This window comes from Fonticula alba (genome assembly GCF_000388065.1).
Source record: "Fonticula alba strain ATCC 38817 unplaced genomic scaffold supercont2.12, whole genome shotgun sequence".
In the NCBI taxonomy this organism is placed as follows: domain Eukaryota; order Rotosphaerida; family Fonticulaceae; genus Fonticula; species Fonticula alba.
The window spans coordinates 655,746-675,658 of NW_009242982.1; the positions used below are offsets into that span (position 1 = coordinate 655,746).

General features: G+C 69.9%; 4 protein-coding genes across 4 annotated transcripts; 1 reads left to right on the forward strand and 3 right to left on the reverse strand.

Annotated features, from left to right (window-relative positions):
* Positions 1–292: 292 nt before the first annotated feature.
* H696_05668 (hypothetical protein) lies at positions 293–8,311 on the reverse strand (the record flags this gene model as incomplete). The annotated part of the gene is made up of 4 exons (XM_009499488.1): positions 293–1,522; positions 2,076–3,100; positions 3,241–7,107; positions 7,198–8,311. The coding sequence occupies 4 exons, from the start codon at positions 8,309–8,311 to the stop codon at positions 293–295; spliced, it is 7,236 nt and encodes a 2,411-aa protein (XP_009497763.1).
* Positions 8,312–9,852: 1,541 nt separating this feature from the next.
* Positions 9,853–10,605, forward strand: H696_05669 (hypothetical protein; the record flags this gene model as incomplete). The annotated part of the gene is made up of 1 exon (XM_009499489.1): positions 9,853–10,605. One exon carries the CDS (start codon positions 9,853–9,855, stop codon positions 10,603–10,605), a length of 753 nt encoding a protein of 250 aa, XP_009497764.1.
* A 341-nt stretch (positions 10,606–10,946) lies between these two features.
* On the reverse strand, positions 10,947–12,062 carry H696_05670 (hypothetical protein). Its single transcript, XM_009499490.1, has 3 exons — positions 11,985–12,062; positions 11,337–11,476; positions 10,947–11,223 (listed from the first exon to the last, which is right to left on the reverse strand). The coding sequence occupies exons 1-3, from the start codon at positions 12,004–12,006 to the stop codon at positions 11,101–11,103; spliced, it is 285 nt and encodes a 94-aa protein (XP_009497765.1). The 5' UTR covers positions 12,007–12,062; the 3' UTR covers positions 10,947–11,100.
* A 516-nt stretch (positions 12,063–12,578) lies between these two features.
* On the reverse strand, positions 12,579–16,359 carry H696_05671 (hypothetical protein; the record flags this gene model as incomplete). The annotated part of the gene is made up of 6 exons (XM_009499491.1): positions 12,579–13,017; positions 13,169–14,594; positions 14,849–15,292; positions 15,438–15,479; positions 15,716–15,850; positions 15,964–16,359. 6 exons carry the CDS (start codon positions 16,357–16,359, stop codon positions 12,641–12,643), a joined length of 2,820 nt encoding a protein of 939 aa, XP_009497766.1. The 3' UTR covers positions 12,579–12,640.
* Positions 16,360–19,913: the final 3,554 nt, after the last annotated feature.

Below are 19,913 nucleotides of genomic sequence, written 5' to 3' on the forward strand. Positions count from 1 at the left end.
TCTCTCGCTCTCTCGCTCTCCCGGTGCGCTTATCCAACTTTTTTTTCTCGGCCCCTCCCAGACATCTCCCTGGGGTAAGCATATGATAATGTATTTCCCCCGGCACCGGCAAATGCGTGCGCCGTGGTGTTATTCCGCCCCCTCGCCCGGCTCTTCCGCCCTTCATCCATGCCGAGGAATGTACAGGAGAGCAAGGCGAGGATGGGGCAAGATGGAGGAGCAAATCCAGGAGAAGGGCAGCCCCTCGCGGCCGGACACAGCGCCAACATGGCGAGCGCCCCGGTAGCGAGGCCTACCCTTCGTCCTCATCGGCACTCAGCACAAGGGTGCTGCTGTGGTCGGAGCCCGGGGAGGAGTGGCTCATCGGCCGAAAGCTCGCCAGGAAGTAGGTTTTCATGTCACCCTTCCCCTTGATGGAGATCTTGCCCCGGGGTTCGAAGGTCCATTCGCCGCCACCACATTCGGCCGGCGTGTCAATCAGCCCCCTGCGCACGGCCTCTGTGCAATGCACTCGCCCTGGGAGACTGTACGACTCCATGCGACTGGCCGTGTTCACGGTGTCGCCCCAGACATCGAAGATGTGAAAGCGGCCGGGAATAACCCCGCACACCACCTCGCCCCGGTGCATGCCGATGCGAAAGGTTAGCTGGCGTGTTTGCTGCGAGAAATCGGCCTCCCTGACGCTCGGGCGATGGCCCGCTCGTGGGGACCGCCCGGCGGTTCTGCCCTGCGATCCTTGGGGCTGCTTGTCACGGCGGAGGTGCGCCACGCGGAAGATGAACGGCTGCTCCACCATGGACAGGGCCAAGCGAGCCAGATCGCACAAGCCACGATCGGAGTTGGCCCGGTCCTCCGGGCAGATGGCTTCATGCTGGTGCTGCTGCTGCTGCTGCTGCAGGAGGTCCGGCGAGTCGTCGACCGACATGAAGGAGCTCTCCCAGGTGGAGGCACCCTGTCGCTGGTGCTGCTGCTGGTGCTGCTGTTGCGGCCGCAGGTCCGCCGGCGCCGAGTCCTGTGTCGGGCCGCGGGTCGGTCCAAATGCCTCTGGTGGCGATGCCTGGAAGGGGGTCGCACGGACCGAAACTTGATGGTCGCTGTCCAGCGAGAAGGCCACAAACTTCGTGTGACTATCGGCCGCCCCGCCCGCGGGAGGGCCAGCTTTTGCCATGCTGCCAGCTGCCAGCGGCGTCGAGTGCGATGTCGCGACAAACACCTTACTGGCAGCCTTCTGGAGCGGGGCTTCCGGGGCCGAGGCCATTACTGGCACCCGGTCGGCGACGGTGGCATCGCCGCCGCCATGGCCATCAGCGACCATGGCCGGGAAAGCAGGGGGGCCATCCACCGCGAGGCCAGTGTCCGACGGGAGACCCTGCGGCGGCGGCGGCGGCGGCGGCGACGACGGCGGCGATGCCTCCAGCGACGAGGTAGACGACATTGTGGCCATATTGGAGAGAGGGGAGGGGAAGTGCGGCCGGCGCCTGGCCGGCCGAGCCCCAGCCTGAAGTCGAACAACGGTTGGATGCTGCTCGCAGCCGGGCGTGTACGCGGATGCCCGAGCCCATTCACAGCAGGCGTGGGGATGTCAGTGTCGCCGAGTGGCCCAGACCCGGGGGAGATGACTCCGGCTCGCGCGACAAACCGCAGCACGGGAGCCTCATCCTGTGTCTGCGCCTACATATACATATATGTGCATGTGTGTGCGTGTGTGTGTGTGTTGCCAAATGCTGGCATTCAATTGTTTTGAAAGGGAGGGACTCTTGTTGCGGTGCAGCCGCACACGCGACAGCCAGGATGGCCACCACCGGCAAAAGGAGCAAAGCTCAGGGGCAAGGGAGAGAGCGGGAAAGCCCGGGGAAAGCCGCGAGCGAAAAGGCCAGAAAGAGGGTGTAGAGCCACGGACAAGATGTGGCATTGCCCGCCCCCCCGTGCACCCCCCCCACCGGGCTGCTGCGAGAAAGAGGCACTCCTACACATGCACGCATCGCAAATGGCAAGGGAGACAATGGACATGCGGATGGCGGAAAGTGGGAAGGGAAGAGGAAAAGAAAGAGCACGAAGAAGAAGAAGACACGAACCATGGGTGATGCCGATGCGTGGGGCTGGGCTGGCTGCGAGCCATCGTAACCCTGGGCCGGCTGACCAGCGCCAAGGGGTGCCCCTAGCAGGGAAGACTCCCCCAGCTCCGAGGAAGCCCGCTGCCGTGGACCGCCGGCGCCTTCGGTGGTGACATTCACCGAGGGGTCCGACCCGGAAGTCAGCACCTGGGAGTCATTCATCATGTGGCAGGATTCCGAGGAGGCAAGCCACCCGGCTCCGGCCAGCGAGTGGGTGCTACCTGCTTGGCCGGGGGCCATGGAGATGGCGGCATTCCCGGTCTCCGGGGGGGCTGCCGCCGCCGCCGCCGCCGCCGCCGCCGCCGCCGCCGCCGCCGCCGCCGCCGCCGCTGCTGCTGCTGCTGCTGCTGTTGTTGACGCCCCCGTCGTCAGTCCTCGCACATGCTCTGGCAAGTTCGCCGGGTGCACCTGGCCGGCCTGCAGCCCGCGCGCTGGCGACCCGAGAGACGGCGAGGAAAGGGTCCTTGCTGGGACCGGAGGGGGGGGCACGACGCCGGTGCTGGCCTGACGAAGGTGCGACGCCGAGAAGGGGACACTGCGAGTCCAGAAGTTCGACACGGCGGGCGACCCCGACGCGGCCGGGTCCAAAGCCGGACGGGAAGGCACGGTCGCGGCCCGCAGCGATGGCCGGGGCCGCACCGCAGCCAGCAACTCCACCGACCCGGTGGATGAGAAGGACGACAAGGAGGAGGACGGCAGTGAAGACAGGGCCGGCATCGGGCCGACAGCGGCCGAGGCCTGGCCAGGCTCCCCGGCGAACAGGTCGACCACCACATCCAGGATGCCACTGACCGAATGGGATTCGGTGGTGCTCGGGTGGAAGGTGGCCGTGCTCGAGTTGGTCGACAGGTACGGCGAATCCGAGGAGGGATTGCGGCTGGTCGAGGAGAAGTCCGACGAGGAGGATGGTGTCCCGGAGGAGGGGAGGTCCGAGGAGAAGGAGGCCGATCGCGAGGTGGGGCCGGCATTCTCCGCCACAAGGCCGGCTGGTGTGCCGGCAGGGGACCCGGGAAAGGAAGGGGCACCGGGCAGGTCAGGGAGATCCGCCGGATATGGGGGCGGGGTGGTGGAGAGGAACAAAGGAAAAAAAAATGAAGGGAGAAAAAAATCAACACCCCCCGCGCACATTGCACGATAATCGGCGTGGTGGCCGAGACGGCATCCCCGCCGCCCAAGCGCGAGGTGGGGCGTCCCGGCGGATGTCCCAGTGTCGGTATGAGCGTCACCTCCTCCTCGCTGGTCCGGTCGTCCAGGGCCGAGGTGCTGTCGCTGGTCGGCGGGGGCTCCAAAGCCCGCGAGGGGGAGATGGTCATGGAGGAGGTCCGCGACAGGGGGCTCGACGAGGTGTAATGCACCAGAATGTAGTCCGTGCTCTCGGTGCCATCTGGCCGCACCCGGCCGATCTTCTGCCGATGGGCAACCTGCGACGACCGCGAAGGGGGGCCGCCACTGGCGGCCGCCTGCCGGCCGCCAGTGGCCGATCCTCGCCGGTGCCGGGGGGAACTCGCACCGGGGCCCAGCACGGCCGCCGAAGTGAGCCCCCGAGCGGACCGGACAGTGCGCGAAAGGAGTGGCACCCCGGCCACCAGCATGAAGGCATCGCCGATGGCCTTGACCTTCTCCACCTCGTTCATGTCCTTCATGCGGCGCTCAATCTCATCGCTCAGGGCACGAAGGACCGCCACCACGGCCACCGGGGTCATGGTGCTGGAGATCTCCACAAAGCCCACCACATCCATGAAGAGCACCGTCACCAGGGGCACACGGTCGATCAGGGCCCGGTCGCTGCCGGCGCCGATCTTCAGGCGCCGGCCCAGGATCGATGGCGGGATCATCTCCGTCAGGATGGCCCGGGTGCGCTTGTTGGCGCGGACCAAATCCCGGCCATAGGAAATGGTGGTCACCCGCAGCGAGTGCACATACATCATGAGGGCGATGATGGAGATGGCCACCATGCCCGGGGCCAGGAGGATGGTCGTCACATCGATGTGCGGATTGACGACTTGCACCAGCCACCGCGGCAGCAGCCCAAACCAGGGGGTATGTTGCAGCTGGAGCTGCGGCATGATGGGCAGCGATCGCTCAGCCGGCGTGGTCGCTGGGGGCGCGAGCCGCGCCAGCGGCACCGCCGGCCGTAATCCATCGAAGTAGATGCTCGGCCAGCACCGGGCCACGGGTTTGGCCGGGTCATCGGCCCCGCCGAAGTCCCCGCAGGATGACCGGCCAAAGTGCATCCCGAGCTCCGTGCTGGGGCATTGCCCCAGGGACAGGTCCATCTCCAAAGCAAGGGCCGCCTTGTCATCCTGGTATTGGTCGGCCGTGCGCGGGCGCATGTCCAGCCGGGTGGCCCGGTACAGAGTGGCCGCCAGGAGGTTGGTCATCGGGCAGAGGGCGCGCTGGCGAAGGGCCACATAGGCCAGCAAATTCAGGAGCAGGATCAGCACCACCGGCAGCCGCGATGCCACTCGCCGGGCCGGAACCAGCGACAGGGCGAAGCAAGACAGCGGGAAGAGGTAGGCCGTCATGAAGCCCGGGTAAATGTCGATCTCCGGCGAGCCGGTGTCAGCAACGGCCCCGGTCCCGCGCAGGGGGCAGGAGAAAATCTGCAACACCACATGCTGCGACAGGACATACACCGTGCCCAGCCACCGGAGGAGACGCCGAGTTGGGCGCTCGATGCGCACGCGCAGGGTCGTCAGCAGGGCCAAATTCCCGAGGGCCACAAGCGCATGCGGCCACTTGCCACACACCATCAGCAGGACGATGATGGCCAGGCAGCAAAGGATGGTGGTATTCAGGTGCAGGCGAATGAGCGGCAAATTCCGCCGCGACAGAGCCGCCAAGCCGAGCGACTCGGCCGTGGCCAATGCCAGCCGCCGACAGAGGCGCCATGTGCGCCGGAGCACGCGCCGAGCCCGACGCCGAAGCACCATCATCACCGACCGTGGCCGGTGGGTGTGCCGGTGCTGGTGCCGGTGGAAGCGCCGGTGCCGGAGGCACATCAGCAGCGGAACCAGCGTCCGATACTGCGGGGAAAGACGCTCGAACAGCAGCCACCCGAGCAGGGCCACCCGCGACCCGAGCTCCAGCACCTCCTGCAGCCACATCAGCGCGCACATGGCTGCCAGATGGCCAAGCAGCAGGCCCACCACCAGCGGCGCGAGGGCCAGCTGCACGGGCGGCAGCCCGCTGGCCGGGTGGGCCCACCACCAGCTGCTCACAAGCTGGAATACCTGCCACAGGGAGAGCTCCATGTGGGCCGCCGCCGCCGCCGCCGCCGCCGCCGGAGAGGACGGCCCCGGAGATGCTGCGCCAGGGCCCGGCGGCAGGGGAGCCCCTTGGTCGGTGCCGGCGCCCGCGCGAGGCACCTCATCGACCAAGGCACAGTCCACGCCCGGCAAGCAAAAGGGACAGAAGAAGCCGACGCAATGCCGGTGCATGGTGGCCCCGGCGGCCGATGGCCAAGTCAACAGCCGCGCCATCACCGACACATGCCCGAGCAATGCGCGCCACGCCAGCCACCGCAGCAGGACCCACAGCCAGTCTCGTGCATCGGTGGACACCGACCGGAACAGGCGAAAGTCGAAGGGCGCCGGCGAGCCATCCGCATTGAGGGGCAGCAGTCGGCCATCCAGGCCGATGGTCGGCAGCAATGTCCTCGAAGCGGCCGACAGCCTGCACATCGACCCCGGCACAGGGCCCAGCCCATGCCGGGCGCCGGGCAAAGCCGGCAGGCTACTGGTGGATGAGGTGCGCGAGGGAGCCGATGCCGAGGCCACCGAGGGGGGCGCTGCGCCAGGGCGGCCCCCCCGCGCGAGGCGGGCCAGCCGGGCCAGCGAGCCGGTCGATCGGGCGCCGACGATGCCGAACGTTGCCGGGGCCGACCGGGGCCGCGCCGCCAGCAACTCGACCGGGCTGCTCGGGCCGGGCCTGCCACCCCTGCCAGTGCCAAGGCTGGATGCCTGCCATGAAGACATGCGCCTCAGGGGGTCGCGCGCATGGCGGCCGCCCGCCGAGCGACCGAAGGGCAGCCCCCCCGGCGCCGCCAAGCCGTCGAGACTCTGGCTGGCGCTGCTGCTGGCGCTGCTGCTACTGCTGCTGCTGCTGCTGCTTCCCACATGCGCACTCGAGCCATAGAGGGAGGTGTCCTCCTCGGACCCGCAGTCGACCCCGGTGGAGGACTGGAGCTCGGGCCAGGTGTTCAGGTAGTCCATGCCCCGGTGGAAGAACAGGCGATTGCCGAGGACCGTTGACCGGGGGGGATGGCGCAGGCAGCGAGACAGACAGGCCTCCGAGCAGGAGGAGTGGTGTGGGAGCTGGCTCCCCACAACGACAGACCGCCGCCGCATGGTCGGGTGCTTCATGCAGGGGGCATACCGGTCAAAGTGGGCAGCCGGAGCCACCATGGCCGGGGTACGGGGGTGCCGGCCAGCGGCCGCCTGGCGGGGAGCCAGCCTCCGAACCGAATCGGAATCGCTGTTGCTGGTGGCACTCGAGTGCGACATGAAGCTGGCATCCGACGAGGAGTCCAGCCCGACCGACATGTCGGACCCGGAATCCATGGTCCAGCCGCTGTCGGAATCGGAAAGATGCCTGGCCGGTCCGGCCGGGCAGGCCAGCTTGCTGGCTCGGGTCAGGGCCAGGGCAATGGTGTAATCCGGGTCGATGACAAACTGGTGGCGTGTGGGGCCCGGTGTTGCGACTCCCCGGCTGTCGCCTGTGGCCGGGGCGGGCCGCGCTGGCAGATTGCCCCCGAGCCGGTCCATCAGGCTGAGCTGCATGAAGTGCAAGGCCTTCGGACAGGAGAGGGCACTCTCCGAGAAGGAGGATTTCTGTCTCCGTGGCCGAAACCCGGCGGCCGGGGGATTGGACAGGCCGGCGTCCGAGGTGGCGCCGGGGCCGGGCGGCTCCGGGGCCGGAGGCGCTGAAGGGGCCTGGTCCAGGACCAAATCCGAGGCCGGGCCCGAGGCCGCGACGGGCACTTGGCACGCGGCTGCACACGGGGCAGGGGAGGGAAGGAAAGCACGACAGATGAGAAGCCGGCAGACGAGGGAAGGGACACGCGCGCGAGGGAAGACCGTACACGAGGGCTGAGGATCGATCGGGAGGGCCGTTGGCCGGCAGTCCGGAGCGCGGGGACAGGCGCAGGAGGCGGAGCTACTCCGAGCCGCCGGGGTCGCCGGGAGGCCCGACGAGAGGGAGGAGCTGCTCGACTGGACATATATGGACGGGCAATTGCGCGACAGGCGCAGGTAGCCGGTGCTGAAGGAGCAGGCCCCCGGGGTGTTGGCCGGCGATCCGGGAGACTGACCACCGGGGCCGAGAGCCGACCCCGGCAGCGGCGGCAGGATCGGCTCGCGGTTGGGCGAATGGAGGATGGCCGCGCGTGCGGCCTGGGCCCGCTCATGCTGGCGTTGCTGGCGGAGAGCAGCCGAGGCAGATGTGGCCTCCCCTGCCCAGATCCCCCCGCGGCCGAGAGGGCGTCTATGGGTGGTTCGCATGGATGCTGCTGCGGGGGAGACCCCCACTCCGGGATCCCGGGGCCGAGCCGTGAGCAGGGCGGGCGGGGGCTGGGCAGTGGTCCCATCCGCGGGGCGCTCCTCGTCCGAGCTATCGGCCGGGCGCGGCGCGGGGTCATCCAATGTGGCCACCATGGCATCGCCCGGGGCCTGGTGCCGGGCTAGGTCCGTGGGCGAGTCCAATGCCAGTGGCGGTCGCGGCCGAGGCAATGCCAGCCTTCCCGACGGCGAGGCGTCGGGCTGTGCATTGAAGTGCATCTGCTTGGACCGGTAGTTGCGCTTGATGGCGAAGCGCCGCAACGAAGGCGACTTGCTGATGCTGCGCGATGGCGAGGCAAGAACCCCCGGGGAGGTGCTGGGCTCCAGGCCGGGGGGAGACCCGACCACCGGCGGGCGGACCACCCTGCTGGAGGTCGGGCGTGGGGCAACGGCCGCCGGAGAGCCCGGCTGCCGGGTTGCCGCCTGGCGAATGTCATCGGCAGGGGAGAGCGGCGGCGGGGGCGGCGTGACGAGCGACGAGAAGGGCGGCGGGGGTGGGGCATTTGCGCGCCGCTGGGAGGCAGTTGGCGCCTTGCCCGCGTCAAGTCCAGACTTGTCCTCCGCCTGCTGGGGGGTGCCATCCTTGGTGCACGGCTGCCGGGGGAGGGTGAAGCCTTGGTGGCCGGGTCGTTTGGACATTCTCGCCGGCGCGCGGGGGTATCGGCTTTTCCCCCCTTGAGGAGGCGACGCAGGGGAGGAGGGGGGGATGTGTATCTGCGAGCGGGTGTGTATGTGGAGAAGGAACAAGAGAGAGAGAGAGGAAAGGGGAGGGGGGCGGAAGGGGCAGGTGCGCGAGTGTCTGGCTATGTGTGTGTGCGTGCGTGCGTGCGTGCAAAATGGAGAGGCAAGTGAGAGGGTGCAGGCGATAGGGAGGGGGAGAGGCTATCATGTGCAGGGGAACCGGCGGGGTTCCCGGGGGTACGGGGGCCACAGAAAAGTGCCCAGCACACGCACGCCACGCATGGGCCCCCTCCCCTCCGCCCCCTCTCGCCTTCCCCCGCCACGCGGCACCCAGGCGAGCATGGCATGGGGCGCCCCAGAGAGGGAGAGATGGCCGACAGGGGGGCGGCCGGGGGGGGGGGGGGGGGGGGGGGGGGGGGGGGGGGGAGGGGGGGGGGGGGGGGGGGGGGGGGGGGGGGACGGGGAGGAAAAGGCAGCGGTCGCCCCGGCGCTAGTGGCCAGCTCTCTGCGTGGGCGAGGGACGCCCCCTTCCCCCCCCTCCCCCCTCGCAACATGGCGGCCAGATCTTGGGGCGATCGGTCGCCGCGGGGCCGGGGAGGGGTTGATCCACGATCCGCGCGAGGCTCCGGGAGGGGATTTATCCCCGGGCCAGTTCCCAAGCCCCCGGGCTGGGGGGCAAAGTTTGGGGCGATCGGCCGGGCCCCCCGAAGGCCTCGGGGAATAACAGTGGCTTCTTCTTTCCTGCCAGACGGCCACACGCGCCTGGGAGGGGGGGGGGGGGCGGGAGAACTTCACGTGTGGACCGGCCCTCGCCTGCACACCGGGGGCCCTGGCAGTGCGCCTCGCGCCGCACGACGTCGCCGTGCGGGCCACTCGACGCGCGCTGCGTGCAGACACGATACCGGCCTCGGCGGGGCCTGAACGTCCCGCCCCCACCCCCCCCCCCGCCGACGGCGCGAGAGGCTGGCTTGTGTCCATGCTGAGAGAATGGTTCTCATGGGGGGGGGGAAGAAAGCCCGTGTGGGCTGCTCCGCCTCGGTCCTTTTTTTTTTCGCCCTCCCTTGGCACGCCGCAGGCCGGGGCAGGAATGGGTCACTTTCGGCCCCGGTCCCCTCCCCGCGGCTTCCCCACGGGGAGACGGCCGGCATGCCGCCCCGCCGCGCGCAGCTCATGGCGTCCCGGACTCCTCCAACGGACCAGTCGGCGCCGGCGTGATGTGGAAGCACGTGGGCGCCGGCGTGACACCCTATGCCGCTGCATGGTGCCCCCGGTCCGCCCGGGAGGGGGCGGGGGGCAGCCCTCGGCGTCGCAGGCATCCCCCCCGGTATTTGCGCCAGCCAGCCCCGGCGGTCTCCGCCCGCGGAGCGACTGCCAGCGCACACCCCGCTCCTTGCCTGCCCGCCCGTCCCCTCGCTCCCACCCCCCCCCCCCCCACAACCCCACACCCCCCGCCCCCCGCCCCACATCCACACCCCCTCCCCTGGCTCCGGACACGAAACATGCCACCCCGGAAGAAGGCCCCCGAGCAGCACTCCCAGCCGGGCAAGGCCCGGCAGGGCGGCACTCCCACCGGAGGCCCGCCCTTCGTCGTGCGCCAGGAAAAGAGCTACACCCTGCTGCTCTTTGACACCGAGTCCCAGCTGAATGCGGCCCTCTGCCGGCCGGCGGCCTTCTACGAGCACTTCCAACTGATGGGCCAGTACACCTCGCGCGCGGACTGGCCCAATGCCTGCCGGCCGCCGCCGCGCTATTGCGGCTTCAATGCCCCGCTGGCGGACCTGATCGAGTGGGCCCGCTGCGCCCGGCAGGATCTGGCCCCGGAGGAGGCCCAAGTCCTGGATGCCCTGCTCCATCCGGCGCCCTTCGTGCCGGACAGCGCGCCCGAGCACCTCCACGAGTGGACCCCCCCGCGGCAGCCGCGTCCCGGGATCCGGTCATACGTCATCGCCCTGGTGGCCGGCGACCGGGTGGCCCTGGCGCACGAGCTCCGCCATGTGGTTTTCTTCCTGGACCCCGAGTACCGGGAGCTGTCCGAGCGTGCGTGGCGCGAACTGACCCCGGAGGAGCGCGCCGCCGTGGAAGTGGACTTCCTCAACCGGCGGTACCACCCCCGGCATCACATTGATGAATTCCAGGCATACATCGCCACCGAGCCCTTCACCTTCCCGGCCAAGGGGCGAAACTTCCCCCCGGCCAAGATGCGCACTCTGCAGCTGCTCCTGACGCAGCGCGATGTCTCGGCCCTCTTCTAGGGCAAATAGATGCGCCCCCTCCCCCCGCCCCCTTCTTTGTGCCGAGCGGGAGGGGCGGCGAGCGGCGAGCGGTGAGCGGGGAGGGGGGAGCCCCGGGCCGTGGGGGTGGCGGTCAGCAGGCGCATGGGCATGTGCGCGTGCGTGCGAGGTAGTCCCGGGGATCATGGGTGGTGCTCTGTGAGGGGGAAGACCGGGGATTGATGAGGCTGTCCCCCCCCTCCCCCCCTCTCTGCGCCCCCCTCTCCTTGCTCTACCTGGCCCCTCTCTCTCTCTCTCTCTCCGTCTCCTGCTGGTGTGGCGCACTCTCCATCAAAAGGGGGCTGTATTGTGGGGTGTTGTCAGGGAGGGGGGGGGGGGGGGGGGCTCGCGCGCGCGCGCTCAATATGCCCGGTCCAGGGGAGGAGACACGGGAACGCGGCGGCGTGTGTGAGGGCGCCTGCGCGCGCGACGGTGCGCAAGCGGGGGCGGAAAGGGGGCAGACGACGACAAGCAGCCTTAGACCTTGTAGCCGATGAGGTTGCCGCGGCCAATCATCTCGCCGATGGTGAAGAGACCCAGGACCTGGAAGGTCTTGAAGGTGAAGTTCAGGGCCTGGCGAACGGTGGCCTGGGGGATGTTCTGTGTGTATGTGTGTGCGTGCGCAGGCGCAGGTGGGCAATATTCGGTGAGTGGACGACCACGGGAGGAGAGCAGCATGCGGCGAGGGAGGGGGGGGGGGGGCGCGCGCGTACCTTCAGGTTGATGGCAGCAAGGTCCTTGGTGAAGTTCATCAGGTCCTTGGGGCCAACAATGAGGGCCTCACGGCGGGCAACCTCGGTGGCAACGGCACCAACGCAGCGAGAGGCGTGGATGACCGGGGCGAGCTTGGTAACTGCATGGGAGAGAGCCAGAGGCGCGGGAGAGGGCGGAGCGGGGTCAGCAAAGGGCAACGATGCACGAAGGGAAGGGGATCGCGGAGGAACCCCCCGCCCGCGGGCCTTTCAGGCGCGCCGGCGGTGCGGGAGACCGCCGGCCCCACAACCAACAGAGGCGGGGGAAGGACAATGGGGAGACCGCAGGGGACCCGACCGCCCCTAGGCGACAAGACATCGACCGACGGCGCGCATGTGCCGCAAACGCAGCACGCAGCCACACGACATGCGACTGGCGGGCGGTGTGCGTGTGCGTGTGTTTGGGAGGGCGCAGCCATCGGCCGACAGCCGCCGCTCTAGGGGGGCTTCAGTGTGCCAGTTGGCCCGCGCGGACGTGGGCACACTGGAAAGCACACTTGCGGAGGGGACGCCCGAGAGGGCCCGCCACGTCGGCCGAGAGAGAGAGAGGGAGAGAGCACGAGGGGCGACAAGGTGTGGCAGGAGGGAGGCGAGCGGGGTGAAACTCACGGAAGGTGTTGGCGAAAGACATCTTGAGAGGAGGGAAGAAGAATGACGGGAGGGGGGAAGGGGGCGACAAGTCTTCTGTTGATCCGCGGGCTGGCGCGGGGGCGCCCCGGGCCGGGGGCGCAAAAAGCCCCGGCCAAAGGCGCCGCCGTGCCGGGCCCTCCCCCCGCCCGGGCACATGCGCGCCGGCATGAGGCCCCCCCCCTCCCCCCGGTGTCTACTGTGTCCACTCCACCCGTGCAGCTGCTAGAGCCCCGGCAACAAGAGGAGCGCGTGCGCGCGCAACCCGAACACAGTGTCCCGCCCCCCTCCCCCCGAGGACCTGCCACACTCGAGGGGCTGCCGGGGAGGGGGGGATACGCGACACCTCTCCCCGCTCGGCCCCACGCATGCACGCACGCACGCCAGCCGGAAGCCGGGCCGGGCGGCGCGGCGCACACCACGCCCCAACCGGACAACCCGGGCCCCAGCGAAAGCACCCCCGCCAGCAGCAGAGAAGGCGCAGACCAAGTCCGGCGGGGGAAGGGGCCGGGCACCGGGCGTGTTCCCCCCCCCCCCCCAGCGCCCGGCTGTGCCTTGAAACGCTTGTCGAAAGTTGGCGGGAAGAGAATTACATTCCGGCGGTCATGTGACGCCCCGGCGGAACACAATTCCACGTTCTAGACTCCAGAGTCGCCGCGCTGCTGCAGCGCCGCCTGCAGCGCCGCCAGCTGGGACTCCAGCTGTGCGATCAGATGCGGGTCCGACGCCTCCAGCAGGAGCCCGGCGTCGTGTGTCAGCGAGAGCGGGCCCTCCTGCTCCGGCTGTGCCCGGGCCTCCTCGGCCGGCCGGTGGCCCTGCCCAGGCGGGCTGGGGGCCGTGCCAAGGCCGGACTGGCTGCCCTCCCTGCCGGGCCCGAAGGACCAGCCGAGCTCCGGCACGTCGCCTGGCGCGTCCTCCCCCTCGAGCACCAGCAGCTGGGCCGGCGGCGCGAAGATGGCAATCACCTCGCCGGCCTGTGTGATGGAAATGAGGACGTCCTTGCCGCCGATGCGGCCTGCACAGCCCCGCGTCCCGGTCGGCCGAGGCGCACCCCGGGCCAGCATGAGAGGGCGGGAGGGGTCAGAGTGAGGCAGGGAAGGCACACCCGAAGGAGGCCCGGCAGAACGCGGCCGATGGGAGGGGAGGGGGCGGGGGCAGAGACGCACCACAGGTTGCCAGAGCCACGCCGGCGCCCAGCTCGAAGCGCACGGCCAGCACGCGGCTGGAGATCGGGTCCAGCGGCGGGGGCACAGAGCCGGAGGTGCGCTCGGTGGGGCTGCTGCTGCCGCCGGTGGCCGTGGTGCCCATCGGCAGAGCAGGCCCCGGCGACCGCGGCAGGATGTACAGGAAGAAGATGGTCCCATCACGGGCGACCGCCGTGCAGAGGAGCTGCGACAGGCGGGATGGCCGCCGAGCGCGGCCCAGCGGCGGCCGGTCCATCCCGGGGCCCGGGGATGCCGAGCGTCGAGGGTCCCCGGGGCCGGCCCCGGCCACCGAGTCCCGCCGGGTCGGCCGCGCCGAGATGTGGATCGGCTCCGACCGCGGGGGCGGCCGGCCCACGAAGAAGATCGGCCGTTTGGAGAAGTAGCACCAGGCCGCCGGCCACTGGGCCGGCATGGCCGGCGGGCCCGGGCCCGGGCCCAGGGCCGGGAGAGCACCGCCGGCCGGCGTCATACCAGGGACCCCGGCCGCGGTGGTGGCCGCCGGCATCTCCCGACGGGGCCTCGGGGCGGTGGCGGCCGCCGGAACGTGGACCGCCAGCGAGCCATCCAGCGACGCGCTGACCACAGCCCCGATCAGACGCTCGGCCGGCAGACTGTCATCCGTGGCCATGGAGGGGGAATTCAACATGTCGGCCTTCGACCGGCAGGAGAGAACCCACGGGGGGATGATGCACACCCGCTGGGTGGTGTCCGGCAGGACGGCGTCCGCCTGGTCCGGGTCCATGTCGTCTGGGCCGAGCCCGTAGCTCGACAGGCCGAGGCCGCTGCTGCCGTCGGCGCCGGCGGCGGCGTCGTTGTTGTTGTTGTTGCTGCGGCTGTTGCTGCTGCTGCTGCTGGTGCGGCTGCCGTCCGCCAGACCCGCCTCGGTGTCCTGCCCGGGCTCGGTCGTCTCGTATCCCAGTAGCTGGTCCGAGGCACCCCCGTCCGGGGTCCAGGCCCGGGCCCCGGCGCGCGGGCTCCCGGGCAGACTGTCCTCAAAGTCGCCTGGCAGGCCGGACCCGGCCGAGGTGGCCGGCGAGCAGGGCGCCGACGTGGCCACCGACGAACTGGAGGACGTGCTCCCGGGGGAGGGGAATTCCCGGCCCACACCAGGCCCCCCGAGCCCGGGCGAGCCGCCGAAGCTGGCCCCAGTTCGGGGAGTGGTCGCGTGCGACAGGATCTCCGGCGAGAAAGGGACCGGCAGCAGTGGGGCCAGCTCCACCACCATCGGCGCATCGGTGTAGTGCTGCTTCAGGTGCTCCTGCATGAAGGTTGTCTGTTCCGGCGCCCCGCGGGAGGATGGCGAGCTGTCCCCCGGCGGGCCATCCTCCCGGCCGAGGTACCGCCGGTTCCGGCTGACCAGGACCACACGCTCGCGCGCCAGGGCAACCTGCGCGCGGCCACCGCATGCAAAGGGGCGACAAAGGAGGGAGCGAGAGGCAGGGAGGCAGGGAGACAGCCAGTTAGGGTCGTGGCTGGCTGGAGGAGCACAGACCGAGGTGCATGCCCAGCACGCTGGGCGACAGGCATGTCGTGCCGTCGTCGGGAGGCAACCCCCCTCCCGCCGGAGGATGGGCGAGAGAGAGAGAGAGAGAGAGGGAGTGGACGGAGAGGGGAAGAGACAAGAAGGGCTTGGGGCCGCACCGAAAAGTGCGAGGTGTTCACTCCGGACAGGGTCTCGAAGATGGCGGACACGGGCGGGGCGCTGCCGGCCAATGCCGAGGCCGAGGCGTTCCGGGAGAACTTCATCCGGATGACCGACCCATCGGAGGTGACTGCCACCAGGACCGTGGACAAGGTGGCTGTCACGGGCAGCAAGTCCACCGAGACGCTGGCCTCAAGGAGACTCGCAGGGTCGACGGGGCCTGGCGGACCGTCGGCCTCGGCACCGCCGGGGCCCACATCAGCCGGCGGCGCATAGTGCCGTTGAGCATGCACCCGGATGATGTTCAGCGGCACGGCCACCGACGAGGCGGGGACCAGCAGGCGCAAGTGGCCGGCAGGCAGGCGTGCCGCATCGTCCAGTTCGTAGTACGACAGGGGGAAAACATAGAGGCGCCCCTCGGCCGAGATGGCCAGCATGGAGCGCTGCTCAGAGTCAGGCAGGAGCGCGTGCAAGATGGCGGCGGGGAGCACAGGGGGGAGGAGGTCAGGGGGGATGGCGCCGAAGGAGGGCCACAGGAGGAGCGGAAACACGAGAGAAAGCCCGCGCATGTGCGAGACACGAACACACCGGGTACGAGGCGAAGGCCGCCACCTCGCCGATCCACATCACCTGCGTGCGGCGGCCGGCGAGGTGAGGCAGGAGGCGCCAGAGCGGGCACCGATGTCGGTGGTGAGCAACGAGAAAGGAAGGCAGAAGGAGAAAGGACCGGGATGGCAGAGGCACGAAAGCGGGCGAACAAACACACTGATCGGTGGACATGCGAAAAGGGGAGCATGGGTGGCAAGAGCACGAGGTGCATGCGCGCACACACACACACACACACACACACATACACACACACGTACACTACCGAGGCCACGGGCAATACACACAAGCTCAGCGCCGGCGGTCTCACGCGCCGGTGGGACACCGGGCTCCTGGCCGGCCGCCAGGCGAATGAACAGAAGCAGTCCTCCCAGAGTGCCGATGCACACGAGCCCCTGGTGCGAGCGCAAGCGAACCGGATCGGAGGACACGGGCGACAGCGGTAAGGAAAGGAGCCCGCACACATACATGGCTGCAGGAGGGAAAGACAGCGGGAGGCCCAGCGCACCGATGAAAGCACCAGCACCGAGGTCACCGGGCCGTATTCCAAAATGGAGGCTGGCTGGCCATCGGCCGAGGCCCCGGGCTCGGCGGCCGGGGGGCCGGCATCGCGCGCCGGGTCCAGCCCACCATCCGGCGGGCTGCCAAGTGCCACCGGCGGACCGATGGACCGGTCGGTGTACAGGGCAGCCGAGCCGGCGGGGGTCGCCGAGGCGACTGCCGGCGGCTGCAGAAGAGCCGCCCCGGCGCTCACCGTCAACGCCGAGGTGAGATCCACACGCTCGACGATTTGCACCGTGCGCAGGGCCGAGGGCATGCGGAGGTGCCCGGACGGCGAGTCGCTCGCCGGGAGCCACGGGTCGGCCTGGGCGGCGGCGGCGGCGGCGGCGGCGGGGCACTGCATGGCGGCTGTCTGCGAGGGGGGCGAGGGGGGCGAGGGGCCTGGAGGCGGGGCGAGGCGGGGCGAGGCGAGGCGGGGCGGGGCGGGGCGGGGCGGGGCGGGGCGGGGCAGCGAGGAAGCCACGGAGGGCCTGCTTAAAAGGGGGCCGAGCGGGAAGACTGACAAGAGAAGCACGGAGAGGGCAGGAGTGGCGGTGTGACTACGAGCAGGGCGGGATGTCCAGTAGCGGAGGGTGGCGCCGGTGGCGGCAACAGCCCTCAGGGAGGGCGTCCCTTTTTTTTTTCCCCTCCTCCCACTGTGTTTGTGCGGGGCTTCCCCGGGTCGACTTGGCTAGATCGACCTTTTTGAATTCGGATCACGGCCCAAGGCGGCCACCCCGAGCACGCGTGTCGCGTGATCCACCTCCCTCGATCTAGTCCACGATGATCCCCTTGGAAGACCCAATTTCCCGCTGCGATTTGTTGACCAGATGCTGTGGGGTAAGGGGCCCCGTCTGCTGTCCCCCTCCTCGCAGTCTGTGGAGGCGGCGGGGGGACTTGCGAGCACACATGCACTGTGTGTGTATATATATATATGTGTGTGTGTGTGTGTTTGGGGGGGGGGGGCGGCGGATTGGCTGCTCTAGGCCCGGGTGCGCTTCCCTGCTCCGAACCGCCGCCGGCGCGTGGTACAGCCCTCCGGGTCTCGGGGCTCTCTGGCGTGTGTGACGCCCATTGGTCCGGTGCTATCTGCCACCGATATTTGTTTCGCCCCTGCCCGCGCCCCGCAGCCGTGCGATGTGTGCATCGGCCGGCCGGGCCGTGGTGGGGCGGGGGCAACGATCGGGGGGTGGGGGTAATCCCCGGGTCAGGCGACCTGGTTTTTTTTGTGCTACGGAAGCCGGCCCCGGCCCATTGTCCCACAGGGGTGCCGAAAGTAGGGGCACAGTGCAGGCCGACGAGGGGAACATTTCGCTGGGCTCCTGGTTTGCATATCGCTCCTGCGCCCCAGTTGCTGGGGGGGGGGGAGTGCGAGTGTGGATGCATCTTCGCAAGCGGGGCTCATTCCTGCCACAGCCACGGCAGCCGCACGGCCTCCCTCGCGTGTCACCCCCACATCCCCGGAAACACATGGGTGCAGGGGGGGGGGGAGGCGGGGACTTAGTTGGCAAAACAAATCGCCCGGCCTTGGCATTTAGGGCGTATGTCCCGGGCTGTTCGGACTGGCCATCGTCCAAAGCTCCAAGCCGCACATGTCGCACCCGGGCCGGTGGCCGATCAGCCGCCAGGCGAAGGGCAACCGCCACCGGGCTGGCGCAGTCGGGAGACGGGAGGGGAGGGGGGGGGGGACCGAGCGAAGTGGAGCTCTCGTTGACGCACGTCCCCCCTCCCCCCCCAGCAGCGTATGTCTCTCCGCGTGCACATTCGGGCGCGAGCCGCGGCGCTCGAGCACCGGCGCGCGCGTCCATCCAGGCGATTGTCTCCTGGATTCATTAATTCTCTCGGGCGCCTCGAGGCGTTTTGGGTTTTGGGCGGAGGAGCGGGGGGGGGGGGGCGGCGAGGGACGGCGAGGGGGGTGTCTGCTGGCAGGGGGCGGCGAGGGGCGAGGGGGCATGAGTCAAGGGCAAGGCCGGGCAGAGGCCCTGCGCCGATGCTGGCGAGCAACCACTCCAGCAACTGCCGCCTGACGATGTGGCCCGTCGGCACTCGGGCCATGGTCCGCCCGGGCCGGAGTCGAGGAAAGACCTTCGGCGCCACCGCGTCTGGGAGGCGGGTGAGGCGTGTTGCTCGGGAGGCGCATGCTTTTGAGCCTCCTCCCCCGCCCCCCTCCCCTCCCCCCTTGCCGAAAAACCAAAAAAAAAAAGTCCCCAAACAGACAAAAACCAAAAACCCCTCCCCCCCCCCCCCCCCCCCCCCCCCCCCCCCCCCCCCCCCCCCCCCCCCCCCCCCCCCCCCCCCCCCCCCCCCACCCCGGTTTCCGGCCTGGCGCCCGGGGGCCGAGGGGCCGAGGTATTTTCCTCTCCCCGCCCCCGGCAGCGCCTTCCCCCCCCCCCCCCCTCCGCGGGGCGCTGGCGAAATTTGCGGCCGGAGAAATATCATCATGTGTGTTCCCCCGCGCAACTGAGCCGGCGCTCCGCCCCAAGTCCACGCTGGGCGCCGCCCGGGGGCGCGGGAACAGCAGGCGCCGAAGATCGGCCCACGCCGGCCGCCGGGGGAGGGCGAGGAAAGAAAGCGAGAGCGAGGGAGAATCACACTGCGCCCCGGGGAATGTTTCATTTCTTTTTATTTCCACCCCAACAAAATTGGCCCCGCCTCCCGCGCGCGTGCGCGCGCGCGCGGGCCTCGCCCGGGGGACGCCACCAGCAATGTGCCCGGCCCAAGACCCGGGGTACAATGGGCCGTGCCCCCCCCCCCCGCCGCCCCATGCTCCACAGATCGCGATCCCTCCCGGCGCATCACCCACAATTTGACTGCGACCGATCAACAGACACACGCGGCCGAGATATGGATGGCCCCCGGGTCTGTCCGCTTGGCTGGGTGCGCGTGCATCTGCTTGCCGTCCCGGCCCCGCGCGCCCACGCCCGTGCCTGGCCCCTCCCCCGGTGCTCGGGAGACGGTTGATATAATAATCCCCGCGCATGCCATGCTCCTCGGCGCGCCTCGCACCCGCCTCGGACGCCGGGTGTGTCCCGCCCCCTTGCCCCTCGGCCCCGGCCCCGGCCCCGGCCCCTATGATTGCCGCCGGGCCGAGAGCCAGCAAGGACACCCCGATGATCGTGAATCCCGGGCTTGAGGGAGGGATCCACAGCCCCACGCAGGGGAAGGGGCGCCGGGGCGATACTATTCGATCTCGGCGCGCTCCTTCGCCAGCTGTGCTCACCCAGGTCCGGGGTATCTCACGGTCGAGGGGCACGATCGCGGCCGCCGTCGCGAAGGCTTGATCTCACCTTGGCCACCATTGCCCGGGTGATGTCACGGCCATCATGCCCACAGACGTGCATATGTGTGCCAGTTGGTGCAGGGCCTGCGCACACACAGGCATGCATGCATGCATGCATCCGGTTGCGTGGCTCGCCCCGGCGGACCAGCTCCCGGTATCCTTGCGCCCGCCGGGCCCAAGGGCGGATCAGCGCCGACGCCTGGACCAGCCTCCGGTGCCCGTACCCCGGCCCTCGCGCAGCGTGCTGTGTCTGCTCGTGGGAAAAGTTGCCTGTGAGCATGCTCGCAACCACTCCGGCGCCGGGGGGGGGGGGGGGGGGGAGGGGCGGCCCTTTCGGCAATCCCCCTCGCCCGGCTCCCGGCCCCGCACCAGGCCCCACTGCTCCGGGAGTTGCTGGCTGGCGGTTACTGTGGACCTTGACGCCCATTATCCCGATCTCCCGCCAGGCCAATGAAGCCCCAGCGGCACCTTCATTCCCCAGCGGATGGCCGCCCGGCCGGACCGGAGGAAATCCCATCTATGGTTGGTGTGGTCGGGTGCCGGCCAGGCGGCACTTGGAGGCGAGGCAGAGGCCAGCCAGCCAAGGGGAGCAGTGTGTGGGCCAGCGAGGGGCCGGGCGGCGGGCGGGGGGGGGGGGG